The 21,167-nt window shown below is 47.3% G+C and overlaps 1 protein-coding gene across 3 annotated transcripts in view; it reads right to left on the bottom strand.

The window, feature by feature from the left end:
- Window positions 1-710: 710 nt before the first annotated feature.
- The window catches only part of LOC129694088 (nucleophosmin-like), a 124,967-nt gene continuing 104,510 nt past the window's right edge, over window positions 711-21,167 (bottom strand). For all 3 annotated transcript variants that reach the window (XM_055630812.1, XM_055630814.1, XM_055630813.1), the window contains exons 8-10: window positions 13,998-14,108; window positions 5,378-5,452; window positions 711-2,832 (exon numbers count right to left, since the gene is read on the bottom strand). In XM_055630812.1, the coding sequence (XP_055486787.1) occupies window positions 2,782-2,832; window positions 5,378-5,452; window positions 13,998-14,108 (237 nt within the window). In that variant the 3' untranslated portion in view covers window positions 711-2,781. The remainder of the gene's footprint in view (window positions 2,833-5,377; window positions 5,453-13,997; window positions 14,109-21,167) is intronic.

Here is a 21,167-nt window from a genome sequence, read left to right on the forward strand (position 1 = left end):
GTGAGCCCCACCGCGGGGCGCGGACTTAACATCGGAGCTGATCCCTTGCCCGGGATCGCTCCCACCGCGGCCACTGCGGAATCAACACCAAGGGGTCGCAGTCTCGGGTGAGGCCGAGTCGGGAGCTCCAACGTTGCGGAAGGTTCACCAGCCCCGACGCGAGGTTCGATCGCCAGACGCGGGGGAACTGACCCCCCCGCCGATGCGGGAGCTTGATCGCCTCAACGTGGAGGGCCTGAACGCCACCGGCTACGGGAGTCAAGGTCGTCCCATCAACGAAAGCTCGAGGCCCAAGCCCGAGGAAGAACTAAGGGAAGGACTTGAACTTTATTTCGCCTTCCATCACAGTGAGGAATGTGCAGGAATCACTGTGATGGATGTTCATGTTAAAATGTGTTTTTGAGTGATCTGTTGCTTTTAATTGTATGACTGACCTGGCCAGTGAAATTCCTCATATGTTGCAAAACATACTTGGCAAATAAAATCTGATTCTGATTATTTCCAGAGGTGCTGCCTGACTGGCTGAGTTACTCCAGCATTTTGGGTCTATCTTCGAATGGCCTGTTTCCTTCCTCTACAGCTTCATGACTCTATAACTGCTCCTGCCCCTTCAGTGGCTGAGTGAGGCACGGTGTCGTCTGACGACCATCAAAGTGGGAACTCACCCCAAGGGCATGTCGTTCTGAACAGTTTAAGAACATGTAGTCATATTTTACATGCATCTGTCTGCGCGGAGTTTATTGGGCGCTGAGCCACATAAAATGAGCTTAAGAAATATAAAATCAATAAATATAACAGTGCTGAAAATGCACAGCGGGTCTGTCAGCATCTAAATAAGAGAGATTTTAATATTTTAGTGCAGATCAATTCTCATATCAATTAGTAGGTTAGGTTAGTAAATGTAGAAACAAAGAACTGCGCATGCTGGAATCTTGCGTGGAACACAAAGTTACTCAGCGGGTCAGGCAGCATCTCTGGAGGACATGGATAGGCGATGTTTGGTGTCGAGACCCTTGGTCTCCAAAATTGTGTGCAGTTTTGGTCTCCAAATTTCAGGAAGGACATTCTTGCTATTGAGGGCGTGCAGCGTAGGTTTAAGGCTAATTCTCGGGATGGCGGGACTGTCATATGCTGAGAGAATGGAGCAGCTGGGCTTGTACACTCTGGAGTTTAGAAGGATGAGAGGGAATCTTATTGAAACATGCAAGATTATTAATGGTTTGGACACGTTAGAGGCAGGAAACATGTTCCCGATGTTGGGGGAGTCAAGGACCAAGGGCCACAGATTAAGAATAAGGGGTAAGCCATTTAGAACGGAGATGGGGAAACACTTTTTTCACGGAGAGTTGTGAATCTGTGGAATTCTCTGTCTCGGAGGGCAGTGGAGGCAGGTTCTCTAGATACTTTCAAGAGAGAGCTAGATTGGGCTCTTAAAGATAGCTAAAGGAGTCAGGGGATATGGGGAGAAGGCAGGAACGGGGTACTGATTGGGTGATGATCAGCCATGATCACATTGAATGGCGATGCTGGCTCGAAGGGCTGGATGGCCTACTCCTGCACTAATTGTCTACTAGCTATTCTTCACAGAGTCAGGGGAAAGGGAAACTAGAGGTATGAAAAAGTACAGAGCAATTCAGAGCTGGCACCGAAGAGCCAGAAGAGGTGGAGCCCTCAGATTATGAGCCCCACCTTTCCTGGGTCAACGCGGGGCTCCATCCATCCTTGGGTATCGGTGCCGGCTCTGATTTCATACCTCTAGTTTCCAGCTCCCCTGACTCTCACTGAAGAAGGGTCTCGACATGAAACTTCACCTCTTCACCTATAGTGAGTCTGTGGAATTCTCTGCCTCAGAAGGCAGTGGAGGCCAATTCTCTGGATGCTTTCAAGAGAGAGTTTGATAGGGCTCTTAAAGATAGCGGAGTCAGGTGATACAGGGAGAAGGCGGGAACGGATGATCAGCCATGATCACATTGAAAATGCGGTGCTGGCTCGAAGGGCCGAATGGCCTACTCTTGCACCTATTTGTCTATTGTCCTTTTCTCCACAGTTGCTGCTTGACCCGCTGAGTTACTCCAGCATGTTGTGTCTATCTCCTGACCCTAAATGTCGTGTATCCATGTCCTCTAGAGATGCTGCCTGGCCCACTGCTTTCTCCAGCAGTTTTTGCTCTAGAGTGCCAGTATTATAAGAACCCAACATTTTGCAATGATGCTCATACATACACCTGCTGTGATTCTTGCATTTCCAGTTTCCTTCTTAAGTTGCCTTTGGAGTAATGGGGCTGTCCCACTGTGCGAGTTCATTCAAGAGCTCTCCCGAGTTTTAAAAAAAATCAAACTCGTGGTAAGCACTTAGAACGAACGTAGCGGGTATGTCGGAGCTTGGGGACGTCTCTTAGCGGCTCGTAACGCTAACGGCAGGTACTCGGGAAACGCGGTAAGCTCGGGAAGACTTTTCAACATGTTGACAAATGTCCACGAGAGCCCCGAGTACCTACGAGCTGCCGTTACCGTAAATCTACAAGCTCGAATCAGGGCAAACTCGGGAGAACTCTTTGAATGAACTCGTACAGTGGGACAGGGCTTTCACTCGGGAAACGTAAAGGGACACAGCGAAGGATGACTTATCTGTGACACCAAAACACTTCCAAACAAAATGTGGTCAGCGGATATCCTGCAGACAGAATCAACGTCTTTTTTGGTTGGATGAGGGACCTCCATCGATGGCTGTGAAGCGGTGGACGGTCTTCGAGGGAAACAAGCGCGTAAACTCGGGCATCCTTCACTTGGCACGCTTCAAGGTCTGGCCCCAGGTCCACAGCTCCTCAACGACCTGCCGGCAGAGATGGCCATGTTCGTAAGTCAAAGGAGCAGAATTAGGCCATTCGGCCCATCGTCCACTCCACCATAGAGAGGAATACTGCAGGTCTGAAGAAGGTTCTCGAACCCGAAACGTTACCTATTTCCTTCGCTCCATAGATCCTGCCTCACCCGCTGAGTTTCTCCAGCATTTTTGTCCACACACACACACATACACACACACACATACACATACACACACCCACACATAGATCTATATATATATATATTACAAAAACTCTCATCTTCTCTGTGTGTGCACGTGCATGTGATTCGTGGCCTGAATTACGCCAAAATGGCACAGGATAGCGCTACAATTGTTGGACCACCTTACTCACCACTGTCTTGTGGTGTGTTGTATCAGATTGATGGTATATTTTACAAGTTATTCACATTTAAAACTTTAAAAGTTTGACTTTTGACTTATCTTCTCAGTGTCAAAAATCAAAATCCAATTGCTGGCCCTGCCCGCAACAATGTTGCAATCACAGAACACCGAGTCCTGGCAGCACGTTTTTAAAGTTTAAAACGAGGAGGGTGAGGGAGTGCTGAGGGAGGCAGGGGGAAGTGCAATTCTTGTTTAAAGTCCTGGCAGCAAGTGCGATTGCACTTTAAAAAAAAGTTTAAAAAGAGGGCGTCTGAAGACGAAGGGGAGGGAGTACCGGGGGATAAGGGGAAATGAGCCACCACTGCGCAGTTGGGGCTATGGGTGAGTGGTGGAATATTGCGTTGGGGGAATGGGTTGCGTTGGGGGAACGGGTGAGTGGCGGAATATTGCATTGAGGAAACGGGTTGTGTTGGGGGACCAGACTTACCGTGTGACAGGGACCCAACGGGTCCCACTTGGTATATAAAATGCACACACACACATATATAAATCCATACACATACAAACACACACTCACATACATACAAATATAAAACAACAAAATGCACTCTGTCCAGCTGAAAATCATCCTTCCCATAGTAAATTCAGTTTGATTTGACGTGAGTTGCCTTTGCCTAGTGTGTTTGAGCCACCTTAGGAAACAAACAATGAAAGCTAAACAATTGTGTACGGAAGATAAGACCTGGGAATTCTCTTCACATTTGAATTTAAGGGCCAAAGTTGGCCCATGCTCATGGGACCCGGCGGACAGCGGCCTGCAGGGGGAGTCGCCGAGATGGCCCCTGGTCGTCCCCTGTAGACGAGAGACCATGAGGATGGAGTCAATGACGACGGACACGAGGGACGAGGCCGGTGGGAGAGGAGAGGGAACCGGGGTCTGGCCCTTCCCGCCCTCGAGGTCGGCTCCCACCCCTCGGGGAGCAAAGCTGGACGGGCGAGGAGAGGACAGGGACGTGAGTTCACTGGTCGATCCACACGTCCAAGGAAGGCGACGGCTGGAGGCCCCGCAGCAGCCTGGGGCTCGCCTGAATCGGGCAATGCTCGTAACAACTGGAGCATGGTCTGGACTTGGATAATGGCGCCAGAACATGGCGCCTCTTGCAAGGAGGATGAGTGGACTATTTCTTTATAGTTTGCTTATCGAGGATGTGCTTAGGTATGGCAACACTATAGAGCTGCTCCACGATTTACGATGCTTCGACTTGCGATATTTCGACTTTACGATCGGCAAACGCTCGACCACGGCAGCAAGCCGCACGTCGCGTCCGGTCACGTGATCGCAACGTATTAAATGCGTTTTCGACTTGCGATGTTTTCGGTTTACGATGGGCTTATCGGTACTTAACCCCATCGTAGGTCGAGGAGCAGCTGCACTGGATGTTTGTTAGAAGAGAATTGTAAGAAGAGATGTTTGTAAGAAGAGAGTTTGTAAGTGGCTGCAAATGTGAATAAAAGCAACATTGAAGTGGTCAATTTCTCCCTTCCCACCCAAACCACCCTCTCCCCTGGCACTTTCCCCTGGAACTGCACTTGTTGCTTTACCTCCCCCCTTGACTCCATCCAAGGACCCAAGCAGTCGTTCCAGGTGAGGCAGAGGTTCACCTGCACCTCCTCCAACCTCATCTATTGCATCCGCTGCTCTAGATGTCAACTGCTCTACATCGGTGAGACCAAGCGCAGGCTTGGCGATCGCTTCGCCCAACACCTCCGCTCGGTTCTCAATAACCAACCTGATCTCCCGGTGGCTCAGCACTTCAACTCCCCCTCCCATTCCATATCCGACCTTTCTGTCCTCCATGGCCAGGCCAGAGTGAGTCCCACTATAAATTGGAGGAGCAGCACCTCATATTTCACTTGGGTAGTTTACACCCCAGCGGTATGAACATTGACCTCCAATTTCAGGTAGTCCCTGCTTTCTCCCTCTTTCCCCTCCCCTTCCCAGCTCTCCCGCAGCCCACTGTCTCCGCCTCTTCCTTTCTTCTTCCCGCCCCCCTCCACCTCACCCCCACATCAGTCTGAAGAAGGGTCTCGACCCGAAACGTGGCCTATTTCCTTCGCTCCATAGATGCTGCCTCACCTGCTGAGCTTCTCCAGCATTTTTGTCTACCATTGAAGTATTGAAGTTACTTACTTTTTGATCTTCGAATCGAAACGAGCTTTTGACAAAGTTTTGAAACTTCTGCATGGTCTTCGGTAGGTGCTGCCCCTGGAAAGCAACATCAAACCAGGTCCGTGACACACAGAACACACCAAAGATCATAAGGCATCGGAGCAGAACTAGGCCATTCAGCCCATCCAGTCTATTCTGCCGTTTAATCGTGAACCATCCTAACAACTAGAGCAGTCCTGAGCTACTATCCACCTCATTGGAGATTCTCGGACTATCTTTGATTGAACTCTACTGGACTTCATCGTGCACTAAATGCCAAATTATAAAAGGACTTGACAAGCTAGATGCAGGAAAAATGTTCCCAATGTTGGGCGAGTCCAGAACCAGGGGCCACAGTCTTAGAATAAAGGGGAGGCCATTTATGACTGAGGCGAGAAAAAGCTTTTTCACCCAGAGAGTTGTGAATTTGTGGAATTCCCTGCCACAGAGGGCAGTGGAGGCCAAGTCACTGGATGGATTTAAGAGAGAGTTAGATAGAGCTCTGGGGGCTAGTGGAGTCAGGGGATACGGGGAGAAGGCAGGCACGGTTTATTGATTGGTGACGATCAGCCATGATCACAATGAATGGCGGTACTGGCTCGAAGGGCCGAATGGCCTCCTCCTGCACCTATTGTCTATGTTTCTATGACGGTGTGCAGTTTCAAGCTTCTGTACACTCGGCAAGATGGCAGTAGGGAGAAGAACATGTGCCTCCAGTAAAGTCTGAAGAAGGGTCCCGACCCGAAACGTTGTCTATCTTTTATCCCCACAGATGCTGACAATGATCAATAGGTAGACAAAAGTGCTGGAGAAACTCAGCGGGTGCGGCAGCATCTATGGAGCGAAGGAAATAGGCAACGTTTCGGGCCAAAACCTTCAGACAATAGGGACAGTCTTGGCAGTCGTACCCAATTTTTATGTTTCTATGAGACAAGAGAGTTTTATTGTCATGTGTCCCAGATAGGACAATGAAATTCTTGCTTGCTGCAGCACAACAGAATCTGTAAACATAATACAGAACAGGAGATAAACGTTCAGTGTGTCTACATACCATATATATACACGATAAATAAACAGATAAAGTGCAAAAAGCTGTTATTGTTCAGAGTTTGTTTGATGTCGTGTTTAGTAGCCTGATGGCTGGGGGGATGAATCTGTTCCTGAACCTGGATGTTCCAAATTCCAAGCTCCTGTAACTTCTTCAGACTGAAGAAGGGTCTCGACCTGAAACGTCACCAATTCTTTCTCTCCAGAGATGCTGTCTGTCAGGATACTCCAGCATTTTGTGTCTACCTTTGATGTACACCAGCACCTGCAGTTCTTCCCTAAACTAAACTGATGTTCCAGCTCTTGACATGTAGACTTCTAGGCCAAGCCAATACAGATGCTTTGTCCACATCTGTACATGTGACAATTAAACCAAACCAAACAAAGGTTGAACAAGTTAGGGCTTTATTCTTTGCAGCGCAGAAGGTTAAGGGGGGACTTGATAGAGGTTTTTAAAATGATGAGAGGGATAGACAGAGTTGACGTGGAAAAGCTTTTCCCACTGAGAGTAGGGAAGATTCAAACAAGGGGACATGACATGAGAATTAAGGGACTGAAGTTTAGGGGTAACATGAGGGGGAACCTCTTTACTCAGAGAGTGGTAGCTGTGTGGAATGAGCTTCCAGTGAAGGTGGTGGAGGTAGGTTCGTTTTTATAATTTAAAAATAAATTGGATAGTTATATGGACGGGAAGGGAATGGAAGGTTATGGTCTGAGCGCAGGTATATGGGACTAGGGGAGAATATGTGTTCGGCACGGACTAGAAGGGTCGAGATGGCCTGTTTCCGTGCTGTAATTGTTATATGGTTATATGGTAAACTTAAAGATGTTAAACGTCGAGGAGTCAGGGGTTATGGGAAGTGCAGCGTAGGTTGAGGGAGTGCAGCGTAGGTTGAGGGAGTGAGGCAAGCAGCGTAGGTTGAGGCAGTGCAGCGTAGGTTGAGGGAAGTGCAGCGTAGGTTTACAAGTTTAATTCCGGGATGGCGGGACTGTCATATGCTGAGAGAATGGAGCGACTGGGCTTGTACACTCTGGAGTTTAGTAGGATGAGAGGGTATCTTATTGAAACATATAAAATTATTAAGGGTTTGTTCAAGTGTTCAAGTAAATTTATTGTCATGTGTCCCTGTATAGGACAATGAAATATATAGACACGCTAGTGGCAGGAAACATGAACCGGGGCCACACAGTTTAAGAATAAGGAGTAAGGCATTTAGACGGAGATGATGAAACACTTTTTCCCACAGACAGTGGTGAGTCTGTGGAATTCTCTGCCTCAGGGGGTGGTGGAGGCCAGTTCTCTGGATGCTTTCAAGAGAGAGTTAGATAGGGCTCTTAAAGATAGCGGAGTAAGGGGATATGGGGAGAAGGCAGGAACGGGGTACTGATTGTGGATGATCAGCCATGATCACATTGAATGGCGGTGCTGGCTCGATGGGCCGAGTGGCCTCCTCCTGCACCTATTGTCTATTGTCAAACTCAACTGGAGTCAAGGCAATTCACGGCTGATCTATGTTTCCCTCACAACCCCATTTTCCTGCCTTCTCCTCGTAACCTTTGAAGCACTTACTAAGGTTGAGGTTGAGAAGGAGTTTCTTCCCAGAGGCAATTCGGACTGTAAACGCCTTTCTCACCAGGGACTAACTCTACGGAACGTTTTTCCTTCTATTATTTATTATGTAAAAGAATATGTGTGTTATGATTGTGTTTATAATTTGTTTGGTTGTTTTGTTGTTTGTCTTTTGCACAAAAGTCCGCGAGCATTGCCACTTTCATTTCACTGCACATCTCGTATGTGTATGTGACAAATAAACTTGACTTGACTTGACTTGACTAAGAAAGGAGCTGTCAATCTCCGCTTTATAAAATACCCAATGTCTTGGCCACTGCATTCTGTGGCGATGAATCCGATGGATGCAAATGCGGATGAGCCAGGTAACACCTGAAACGTTGCCATGGGAGAGATGGAGGAATGGGCGAAGACTGCGGGAAGTTTTTCCAGCAGAAGGCCATGGACAGGTCACACAGTAGGTGGTGGAGCAGAGGAGTAGCAAACAGGAGCACCGAGAAAGAGGGAGGCTGATTTGGAAAAAGGTTGACCGGGAAAGTAGTGGAGCATTTGGGATGGGTGCAGGCAACTGGGAAAAGTGGGATGGGGAGGAGGGAGACAGGCCTGGAAAAGGGAGGGATGACGTGAGCGTGGATTGGTATTAGACAATAGACAATAGGTGCAGGAGGAGGCCATTTGGCCCTTCGAGACAGCACCGCCATGCAATGTGATCATGGCTGAGATCATGGTGGGAGAAAACAGGGAAGGAAGGGATGTATCGGTAAAAGTTGGGGAGGGAAATCGGGAAAGGAGGGGGTGGGGAAATTTGTAATGGGGGGGGGGAAGGGGGGAGGATAGTGGGACAGGAGAACGGGAAGGGAGAGGGGAATCGGAAAAGGGGGATAGGGTGATTGGGCAAGGTATGGGGAGGGAGATAGACAGAGATTGGGAGGGAGATTAGGAAAGAAGGAGGATGGAGAGCGGGTAATGGGGAGCGAGAATTGGAAGAGCAAATATGTAAGGAGATCGCAGATATTAGTAGTAAGCACAAGGTAGTGATTGTGTGAGATTTCAATTTTCCACACATAGACTGGGAATGATGGAGGAATTCTGTAAATGGGCTGGATGGTTTGGAGTTTGTAAAATGTGTGCAGGATAGTTTTTTGCAGCAATACATAGAGGTACCTACTAGAGAAGGGGCAGTGCTGGACCTCCTGTTAGGAAATGAGACAGGTCAGGTGGCAGAGGTATGCGTTGGGGAACAGTTCGGGACCATTGATCACAATACCATTAGTTTCAATATAATTATGGAGAGGGTCAGAACTGGACCTAGGGTTGAGATTTTTGATTGGAGAAAGGCTAACTTTGAGGAGATGCGAAATGATTTAAAAGGAGTGAATTGGGACATTTTGTTTTATGGGAAGGATGTAGAAGAGAAATGGAGGACATTTAAAGGGGAAATTTTAAGAGAATCTTTATGTCCCTGTTCGGTTGAAAGGAAATAGTAAAAATTGGACAGAGCCCTGGTTTTCAAGGGAAATTGGACACTTGGTTCGGAAAAAGAGAGAGATCTACAATAATTATAGGCAGCATGGAGTAAATGAGGTGCTGGAGGAGTATAAAGAATGTAAAAAGAATCTTAAGAAAGAAATTAGAAAAGCTAAAAAAATACATGAGGTTGCTTTGGCAAGTAAGGTGAAAGTAAATCCAAAGAGTTTCTACAGCTATATTAATAGCAAAAGGATAATGAGAGATAAAATTGGTCCATTAGAGAGTCAGAGTGGCCAGCTATCTGCAGAGCCAAAAGAGATGGGGGAGATATTGAACAATTTATTTTCTTCGGTATTCACCAAGGAGAAGGATATTGAATTATGTGAAGTAAGGGAAACGAGTAGAGTAGCTATGGATACTATGAGATTCAAAGAAGAGGAAGTACTGACACTTTTGAAAAATATAAAAGTGGATAAGTCTCCAGGTCCTGACAGGATATTCCCTAGGACATTGAGGGAAGTTAGCGTAGAAATAGCAGGGGCTATGACAGAAATATTTCAATTGTCATTAGAAACGGGAATAGTGCCGGAGGAGTGGCGTACTGCGCATGTTGTTCCATTGTTTCAAAAGGGTTCTAAGAGTAAACCTAGCAAAAAAACCTGTTAGTTTGACGTCAGTGGTGGGCAAATTAATGGAAAGGATACTTAGAGATAATATATATAAGCATCTGGATAAACAGGGTCTGATTAGGAACAGTCAACATGGATTTGTGCCTGGAAGGTCATGTTTGACTAATCTTCTTGAATTTTTTGTAGAGGTTACTTGGGAAATTGATGAGGGTAAAGCAGTGGATGTTGTCTATTATGGACTTCAGTAAGGCCTTTGACAAGGTTCCTCATGGAAGGTTGGTTAAGAAGGTTCAATTGTTGGGTATTAATGGTGGAGTAGCAAGATGGATTCAACAGTGGCTGAATGGGAGATGCCAGAGAGTAATGGTGGATGGATGTTTGTCAGGTTGGAGGCCAGTGACTAGTGGGGTGCCACAGGGATCTGTGTTAGGTCTACTGTTGTTTGTCATGTACATCAATGATCTGGATGATGGTGTGGTAAATTGGATTAGTAAGTATGCAGATGATACTAAGATAGGTGGGGTTGTGGATAATGGTTGATTTTCAAAGTCTACAGAGAGATTTATGCCAGTTGGAAGAGTGGGCTGAAATATGGCAGATGGAGTTTAATGCTGATAAATGTGAGGTGTTACATCTTGGCAGGACAAATCAAAATAGGACGTACATGGTAAATGGTAGTGAGTTAAGGAATGCAGTGGGATCTAGGAATAACTGTGCACAGTTCCTTGAAGGTGGAATCTCATGTAGATAGGGTGGTAAATAAAGCTTTTGGTGTGCTAGCCTTTATAAATCAGAGCATTGAGTATAGAAGCTGGGATGTAATATTAAAATTGTACAAGGCATTGGTGAGGCCAATTCTGGAGTATGGTGTACAATTTTGGTCGCCTAATTATAGGAAGGATGTCAACAAAATAGAGAGAGTACAGAGGAGATTTACTAGAATGTTACCTGGGTTTCAGCAACTAAGTTACAGAGAAAGGTTGAACAAGTTAGGGCTTTATTCTTTGGAACGTTAACCTTGCAGAAGGTTAAGGGGGGACTTGATAGAGGTCTTTAAAATGATGAGAGGGATAGACACAGTTGACGTGGACAAGCTTTTCCCACTGAGAGTAGGGAAGATTCAAACAAGAGGACATGACTTGAGAATTAAGTGACAGAAGTTTAGGGGTAACATGAGGGGGAACCTCTTTACTCAGAGAGTGGTAGCTGTGTGGAATGAGCTTCCAGTGGAAGTGGTGGAGGCAGGTTCGATTTTATCATTTAAAAATAAATTGGATAGGTATATGGACGGGAAAGGAATGGAGGGTTATGGTCTGAGTGCAGGTAGATGGGACTAGGGGAGAATAAGTGTTCGGCACAGACTAGAAGGGCCGAGATGGCCTGTTTCCGTGCTGTAATTGTTATATGGTTATATGGTAAGGAGAGGGCAGGAAATTGGGAGAGGGGGATGGAAAGCGGGAAAGGAGAGGGACTAAGATTGGGTAAGGAGATGGGATAAGAACGGGAGGAAAAGTGGGAAGAGTGGGATAAGAACGGGAGGAAAAGTGGGAAGGGGAGGTTGATTGGGAAAGGGACGGAGAACTGTGGAGATTGGGAAAGGAAAAGGATGCAGATTGGGAAAGGAGGGGCAATGGGGAACCGGGAAAGGAGGGGGAAAACCAGGAAAGGGGATTGGGGAGGGAGACCGGAGGAGCAGAGGATGTGGGTGAAAAATGTGAAAGTCTGTATGGTTGGCAGCAGATGCGGCAATACCAGAAATAGTTAACGCACAGAGTCTCTTGCCCAGAGTGTGGGATTCGAGAACCCTGCAGTTGTACAGGGCCCTAGTGAGACCACACCTGGAGTATTGTGTGCAGTTTTAGTCCCCTAAGTTGAGGAAGGACATTCTTGCTATTGAGGGAGTGCAGCGTAGGTTTACAAGGTTAATTCCAGGGATGGCGGGACTGTCATATGCTGAGAGAATGGAGCGGCTGGGCTTGTACACTGGAGTTTAGAACGATGAGAGGATACCTTATTGAAACATATAAGATTGTTAAGGGTTTGCACACGCTAGAGGCAGGAAACATGTTCCCGATGTTGGGGGAGTCCAGAACCAAGGGCCACAGTTTAAGAATAAGGGGTAAGCCATTTAGAACGGAGACGAGGAAGCACCTTTTCTCACAGGGAGTTGTGAGTCTGTCGAATTCTCTGCCTCAGAAGGCGATGGAGGCAGGTTCTCTGGATGCTTTCAAGAGAGAGCTAGATAGGGCTCTTAAAAATAGTGGAGTCAGGGGATATGGGGAGAAGGCAGGAACGGGGTACTGATTGGGGATGATCAGCCATGATCACATTGAATGGTAGTGCTGATTCGAAGGGCCGAATGGCCTACTCCTGCACCTATTGTCTATTGACATCGGTTTAAGGTGAGAGGGGTGGGTGTATAGAATGAGCTGCCAGAGGAGGTAGTTGGGGCAGGACGTTTAAGAAATGTAGACAGATCTCTGTATATGGATAGGACAGGTTTAGTGAGATATGGATCAAATGCAGGCAGGTGGGACTAGTGTAGATGGGACATGTTGGTCTGTGTGTGGGTAAATTGGGCTGAAGGGCCGTGCAGAATGACTCCGTGACTTGATATGAGGACGGACAAACCTGTCCTGGAGGCATCTGCACTCAAAGTGGAGCCTGCAAGCATCATAAAGAATCGGTCAGCTGGGCTTGTATACTCTGGATTTTAGAAGGATGAGAGGGATTCTTATAGAAACATATACAATTCTTAAGGTAGACAAAAGTGCTGGAAAAACTCAGCGGGTGCAGCAGCATCTGTGGAGCGAAAGAAATAGGCAACGTTTCGGGCCGAAACCCTTCTTCTCATACAATTCTTAAGGGATTGGACAGGCTAGATTCAGGAAAACCAGAACCAGGGGTCACAGTTTAGGAATAAGGGGTAGGCCATTTGGGACTGAGATGAGGAAAAACTTTTTCACCCAGAGAGTCGTGAATCTGTGGAATTCTCTGTCACAGAAGGCAGTGGAGGCCAATTCACTGGATGTTTACAAGACAGAGTTAGATATAGCACTTAGGGTTAATGGAATCAATGGATTTGGTGGGAAAAGCAGGAACGGGGTACTGATTCTGGATGATCAGCCAGGGATAATATTTTTAACACTAACATTAACACTATTCTACACCCAATAGGGATAATATTTTTTTAAACATTTATACCTGGATGGATTTAAGAGAGGGTTAGATAGAGCTCTAGGGGCTAGTGGAGTCAAGGGATATGACAATAAGTTACAGAGATAGGTTGAATAAGTTAGGTCTTTATTCTCTGGAGTGCAGAAGGTTAAGGGGGGACCTGATAGAGGTCTTTAAAATGATGAGAGGGATAGACAGAGTTGATGTGGACAAGCTTTTCCCTTTGAGAATAGGGAAGATTCAAACAAGAGGACATGACTTGAGAATTAAGGGACAGAAGTTTAGGGGTAATATGAGGGGGAACTTCTTTACGCAGAGAGTGGTAGCGGTGTGGAATGAGCTCCCAGTGGAAGTGGTGGAGGCAGGTTCATTGGTATCATTTAAAAATAAATTGGATAGGCATATGGATGAGAAGGGAATGGAGGGTTATGGTATGAGTGCAGGCAGGTGGGACTAAGGGAAAAAAAAATTTGTTCGGCATGGACTTGTAGGGCCGAGATGGCCTGTTTCCGTGCTGTAATTGTTATATGGTTATATGGTTATATGATCATATTGAATGGCGGTGCTGGCTTGAAGGATCGATGGCCTACTCCTGCACCTACTTCCTATGTTTCTATGTTTAAACTGGAGCGGGTACAAATCCTGCTCACCAAAATATAAAGAAATGGCATTCCATTAAAGGCCACTCTTGAATAATATGGGGAGTTACCTTTTGAACAATGGTCTTCATTTTGGTTTTAATATCATCGACTGTGATTTCAGTCTTGGACGTTTTCACGGGCTTTAATTTCTCTTCTCGCTTTGTGTTTTTTCCCGGAGTCTGCAACACAGAAAAATGTAACCAATATCATCCTTGCCCACAGACTGTTTAGGCCACATGTCAGTATAAACCCTGTCCTCTCCTGCTCCATCATCATTGCAGAACAGAACATTTTTTACACCTCCATAAAATATACCACCACATTTGGTTCGGTTTAGAGACACAGCGTGGGAACGGGCCATTTAGACCCACTGAGTCCGCGCCGACCAGCAATCACCCTGTAGAGAATATGATCAACTGTGATCAAGAAGGCTCATCAGCGTCTCTTCTTCCTGAGGAGACTGAAGAAGGTCCATCTGTCTCCTCAGATCCTGGTGAACTTCTACCGCTGCACCATCGAGAGCATCCTTACCAACTGCATCACAGTATGGTATGGCAACTGCTCTGTCTCCGACCGGAAGGCATTGCAGAGGGTGGTGAAAATTGCCCAACGCATCACCGGTTCCTCGCTCCCCTCCATTGAGTCTGTCCAAAGCAAGCGTTGTCTGCGGAGGGCACTCAGCATCGCCAAGGACTGCTCTCACCCCAACCATGGACTGTTTACCCTCCTACCATCCGGGAGGCGCTACAGGTCTCTCCGTTGCTGAACCAGCAGGTCGAGGAACAGCTTCTTCCCGGCGGCTGTCACTCTACTCAACAACGTACCTCGGTGACTGCCAATCACCACCCCCCCCGGACACTTATTATTATTTATTCAAATCATTTGCTATGTCGCTCTTCCAGGGAGATGCTAAATGCATTTTGTTGTCTCTGTACTGTACACTGACAATGACAATTAAAATTGAATCTGAATCTGATGCTGAGAATGTAGTGTGTACAAAGTGGTTCATTGGAGAGAATAATGGACCAGACCAATCTCTTATGGAGAGAATTATGGCCAAGACCAATCCACAAACCAACCTCCCTTCCACTGACTCCCATCAACATTTCACACTGCCACGGTGGCGCAGCGGTAAAGTTGCTGCCTTATGCCCCTGTCCCACTTAGGAAACCTGAACGGAAACCTCTGGAGACTTTGCGCCCCACCCAAGGTTTCCGTGCGGTTCCCGGAGGTTGCAGGTGGTTGCCGGAGGTTGCAGGTAGTGGAAGCCGGTAGGGAGACTGAGAAAAACCTCCGGGAACCGCAAGGAAACCTTGGGTGGGGTACAAAGTCTCCAGAGGTTTCCGTTCAGGTTTCCGTTCAGGTTTCCTAAGTGGGACAGGGGCATAACAGAGAATGCAGCGCCGGAGACCCGGGTTCGATCCCGACTACGGGTGCTGCCTGTACAGAGTTTGTACGTTCTCCCCGTGACCTGCGTGGGTTTTCTCCGTGATCTTCGGTTTCCTACCACATTCCAATGACGTACAGGCTTGTAGGTTAATTGTTTAAGAAGGAACTGCAGATGCTGGAGAATCGAAGGTTACACAAAAAAGCTGGAGAAACTCAGCGGGTGCAGCAGCATCTATGGAGCGAAGGAAATAGGCGACGTTTCGGGCCGAAACCCTTCTTCAGAAGGACCCTTCGTCTGAAGAAGGGTTTCGACCCGAAACGTTGCCTATTCTCTTGTAGGTTAATTGGCTTGGTAAACATAGAAAATAGGTGCAGGAGGAGGCCATTTGACCCTTCGAGCCAGCACCGCCATTCATTGTGATCATGGCTGATCGTCTCCTATCAATAACCCGTGCCTGCCTCCTCCCCATATCCCTTGATTCCACTAGCCCCTAGAGCTCTATCTAACTCTCTCTTAAATCCATCCAGGTATAAATGTTTGAAAAGATATTATCCCTATTGGGTGTAGAATAGTGTTAATGTGCGGGGATTGCTGGTCGGCGCGGACCCGGTGGGCCAAAGGGCCTATTTCCGTGCTGTATCTCTAAACTAAAGGCTGCCAACATAATCAAGGACACCGGTCACTCCCTCTTCTCCCCTCTCCCATCAGGCAAGAAGTACAGAAGTGTGAAAACGCACACCTCCAGATTCAGGGGCAGTTTCTTCCCAGCTGTTAACAGGCAACTGAACCATCCTCCTCAGTTCATAAGTGATACAAGCAGTATGAGGCCGTTCGGCCCATCGTGCCTACTCCGCCATTCAATCATGGCTGATCTATCTCTCCCTCCCAACCCCAACTCAGAGACCTACCCACCAGCAGAAACTTTCTTGAGCAAAACATAAAATGCTGGAGCAACTCCAGTAACAGTGGCGCAGCGGTAGAGTTGCTGTATAACAGGGCCAGAGGCCTGGGTTCGATCCTGACTGCGGGTGCTGTCTGTACGGAGTTTGTGCGTTCTCCCCTTGATCGAGTTTGTTTTCCTCCGGGTGCTCCCGTTTTCTCCCATACTCCAAAGACGTACAGGTTGGTAGATATTGTAAATTTCCCCTAGTGTGCAGGATAGTTGCAAGTATACGGGGATTAAGAAGGAACTGCAGATGCTGGAAAATCGAAGGTAGACAAAAGTGCTATAGATACTCAGCGGGTGCAGCAGCATCTATGGAGCGAAGGAAATAGGCGTTGCCTATTTCCTTCGCTCCATAGATGCTGCTGCACCCGCTGAGTTTCTCCCACACTTTTGACTACTATACGGGGATTGTTGGTCGGCGCGGACTAGGTGGGCCGAAGGGCCTGATTCCGCACTGTATCTCTAAACTATACTGAACCCAGCAGGTCAGGGAGCAGCTATCGAGGCAATCGACAGACGACATTTCGTGTCGGGACCCTTCTTCAGACCGATGGAAGTGGTCCTGACCTGAAACATTGGGCCAGTCAATACCGGCCACAGATGCTGCCTGACCCGCTGAGTTACTCCTGAAGAAGGGTCTCGACCCCAAACGTCACCTCTTCCATCGCTCCATAGATGCTGCCTCACCCGCTGAGTTCCTCCGGCATTTACGTACGTCTGCCTTCTGCAGTTCTTTCTTAAACGCTGAGTTACTCCGGCGCTTGCGAATGGCATGTTGGCTTTCATAGCAAGAGGATTTGAGTATAGGAGCAGGGAGGTTCTACTGCAGTTGTATAGGGTCTTGGTGAGACCACACCTGGAGTATTGCGTGCAGTTTTGGTCTCCAAATCTGAGGAAGGACATTATTGCCATAGAGGGAGTGCAGAGAAGGTTCACCAGACTGATTCCTGGGATGTCAGGACTGTCTTATGAAGAAAGACTGGATAGACTTGGTTTATACTCTCTAGAGTTTAGGAGATTGAGAGGGGATCTTATAGAAACTTACAAAATTCTTAAGGGGTTGGACAGGCAGGAAGATTGTTTCCGATGTTGGGGAAGTCCAGGACAAGGGGTCACAGCTTAAGGATAAGGGGGAAATCCTTTAAAACCGAGATGAGGAGAACTTTTTTCACACAGAGAGTGGTGAATCTCTGGAACTCTCTGCCACAGAGGGTAGTTGAGGCCAGTTCATTGGCTATATTTAAGAGGGAGTTAGATGTGGCCCTTGTGGCCAAGGGGATCAGAGGGTATGGAGAAAAGGCAGGTACGGGATACTGAGTTGGATGATCAGCCATGATCATATTAAATGGCGGTGCAGGCTCGAAGGGCCGAATGGCCTACTCCTGCACCTAATTTCTATGTTTCTATGTTTCTATGTTTGTGCTTTGCCCAGGATTCCTAAAAGCCTGCAGTTCCTCATGTCCCCCTGAACCTGGGCCGCTGGAGTTGTGAGGCAGCAGCTCCTCGAACCCAACTAACCCCGAATGCAACTTTGTGAGTTTTGTTCAATGCTCCTTTCACCTTTGATACCTCCTGAAATACTGCCCTTTGTTCTTCATGCCGGCTATTCCATTATAATTTAGTTTTTTTTTAATTTAAATTAATGAGAAACGGCCGGGCAGTTCACTGCGGCTTACGTTGTGCCTGACCCAACAAGAACTCTCTTCACTCGAAACCGAAAAGGACAAAAGACATTCCATTCCCTAATATGGTCATCACTCACCTGAACGGGTGAATTAATGACACTTTCTCTTTTTTTTCTCTCTCTCTCCAAAAAGTAGGAAAGTAATGGAGAGCCTTGAGAATTAACAACTCCGGGAAGACAAAAAAAAAAAATCCAGTTGAAAATGAATGCCTCGCATCAGTCTTACTTCAGTCAGATCAAAGACAATGTTATTATAGGATACAGAAACCACATTCAAATCCCTCGGAAAGGTAGGTGGCTTAGAGCCAGAACGGGTAGATTTGGAGCCTTCAAAGAATCGTGACGTGGGGACAACACAAATTGTTTTTTTGTGCTTTTCCACCAGGTTTTAAGCCCCTTTGCAATGCCTCCCTGCCTTTGTTTTTCCGGCATTCCGGCACGCAGAAGATGTGTGGAGGGCCGAGGGGAAATTCACTTTGCAGATCCGCTGCTCAGTTCAGTTCACTGTCACCTGCACCGACCGAGGCACGGTGAGAAGCTTTTGTTGCTTGCTCGCCAGCCAGCGGGAAAATTACAATCGATCCTTTTACAGTGTACACACCATAAGGGAATAAAGATTAATGCAAGGTGAAGCCAGCAAAGTCCGATCAAACGCAGTCCAAGGGCCTCTAAAGGGGTGGATGGTAGTTCAGGAAAAGCTCTCTGGTTGTGGTAGGATGGTTCAGGTGCCCGAAAACAGCTGGGAAGAAACTGTCCCCCTATATGGGACGACAGCTAGCACAATGGGCTAAGAGTTCGGCTGGCGACCGGAAGGTAGCCGGTTCAAATCCCGCTTGGAGTGCATACTGTCGTTGTGTCCTTGGGGCAAGACACTTATAACCATATAACCATATAACCCATATAACTTCACCCACCTTTGCCTGTGTGTAATGTAATGTAATTATGTGAAGCACTTTGGGGTCAATGCAAGTTGACTGAAAATGTGCTATATAAATAAGATTATTAATTAATTAATATATCTAAAGGGGAGGGAATATTCAGGTGAGACGGGGCCAGTGAACAGTCACGGACTTCTTCTGGGCAACCCCTTGGTGTCTTCATGCTATCCCACACACACGCGGGATAGTTTACAATTTTACCGAAGCCAATTAATCGACAAACCTGCACGTCTTTGGAATGAAGAGATGCCCTCATTGAGATATATGACATTCTAAGGTATCTTGACAAAGTGAAGTGTAGGAAGGAACTGCAGATGCTGGTTTAAACCACAGTTAGACACAAGAAGCTGGAGTAACTCAGCGGGACAGGCAGCATCTTTGGCGAGAAGGAATGGGCGACGTTTTGGGTCGAGACGTCAGTCTGCAGAAGGGTCTGGACCCGAAACATCACCCATTCCTTCTCTCCAGAGATGCTGCCTCTCCCGCTGAGTTACTCCAGCTTTTTATGTCTATCTAACTTATTTTAACCTTACTCACCTAACTCTGGGTGAAAGAGATTCCTTCCGAATCACTTACCCCTTACACCAAATCTATGTTCTCCAGTTTTATCCATGTCTGAAAAAGAAAATAGATCCCAACAATCTGCCTTATCTACAGTGTATATATATATTTATCACTGTTCACAAGTTCGATTGTCAGGTCGGGGGGAGTTCCCTCCCGCCCCCACGGGTACCATGTAATCCCGTGCTACCCGCTCCATGGTCAGATAGTCGGAGACTAAACCGTCTTCCCCACCTGGTTTGCCAGGTGAGGAGGGGGCTGTGGACCCCCAGCGGGACCAAAAACAAGACCTGTCAAAGGCTTCCAGCGAGCCAACGGTCATCCACACTTCAGTAGAAGTTGCGATCACTGTGGTACACGGCATTGTAAGGAACGATGATAAAACACACACACACACACACACACCAACATCCTAGACTTCCAGCGGTGGAAGTCCCGCAGGAACTGGAGGACAGAGGTGTGCTGTGCGTCCGTCACCGTTCCCGTCGGAAACCAGCGCCACTGCCTCGCTAATGTTTTCAACGATGATGAATGAACAAGTTCTAATTCATAGGAGGAGAATTAGGTCATTCGGCCTATCGAGTCTACGCCGCCATTCAATCAGTGCTGATCTATCTCTCCCTCTTAACCCCATTCTCCTGCCTTCTCCAGATAACCCCTGACACCCGTACTAATCAAGTACCGGTCACCTTAACAAATATCCACTGACTTGGCCTCCACAGCCGTCTGTGACAATAGAAACATAGAAAATAGGTGCAGGAGTAGGCCATTCGGCCCTTCGAGCCAGCACCGCCATTCAATATGATCATGGCTGATCATCCAACTCAGTATCCTGTATCTGCCTTCTCTCCACACCCCCTGATACCTTTAGCCACAAGGGCTCCCTCTTAATATATAGCCAATGAACTGGCCTCAACTACCTTCTGTGGCAGAGAATTCCACAGATTCACCACTCCCTGTGTGAAAAATGTTTTTCTCATCTCGGTCCTGGAGTTAGTTCCACAGATTCACCACCCTCTTGACTAAAGACATTTCCCCTCAACTCTTTCCTGAAGGTATTTCCTTTGGAAAGTATTTGATGCAGGTACAAAAACAACATTTAAAAGACATATGGACTACTACATGGATAGGAAAGGTTTAGAGGGATATGGGGCAAATGTGGGTAAATGTGACCAGCTTAGATGGGCTATCTAGGTTGGCACGGACTGAGTGAGCTGGGATAAAAGTGGCCTCTCTCCATGTTGTATGACTCGATGGATCTTGATCTCTTCCTCTCCAGTGAAAACAGATGCAGCCTCTCCAGTCCCTCTTCACCACTGAAACACCCCAGCCCAGACAATGTCTTGCTGAATTTCCCTTGCACCCTCTCAAATGCTATCACGTCCTTTCTATAGTGGGATGACTAAAACCATATATGCAGGGGCGGCAGGCTGACTACGGGGTGCTGTATGTATGACTTTGTAGTGCGGGAGTAGAGGTACAGCTGCTGCCTCACAGCGCCGGTGACCCGGGTTCGATCCTGACTACAGGTGCTGACTGTACCTCCTCCCTGTGACCTGCGTGGGTTCTCTCCTGGTGCTTCGGTTTCCCCCCACGCTCCAAAGTCGTACAGGTCAGTCGGTTAATTGGCTTTTATATATATGTAAATATGTCCCTATGTGTGTAGGACAATAGGCAATAGGTGCAGGAGGAGGCCATTCGGCCCTTCGAGCCAGCGCC

The sequence above is a fragment of the Leucoraja erinacea genome, unplaced genomic scaffold (genome assembly GCF_028641065.1).
Source record: "Leucoraja erinacea ecotype New England unplaced genomic scaffold, Leri_hhj_1 Leri_53S, whole genome shotgun sequence".
Taxonomy (NCBI): Eukaryota; Metazoa; Chordata; class Chondrichthyes; order Rajiformes; family Rajidae; genus Leucoraja; species Leucoraja erinaceus.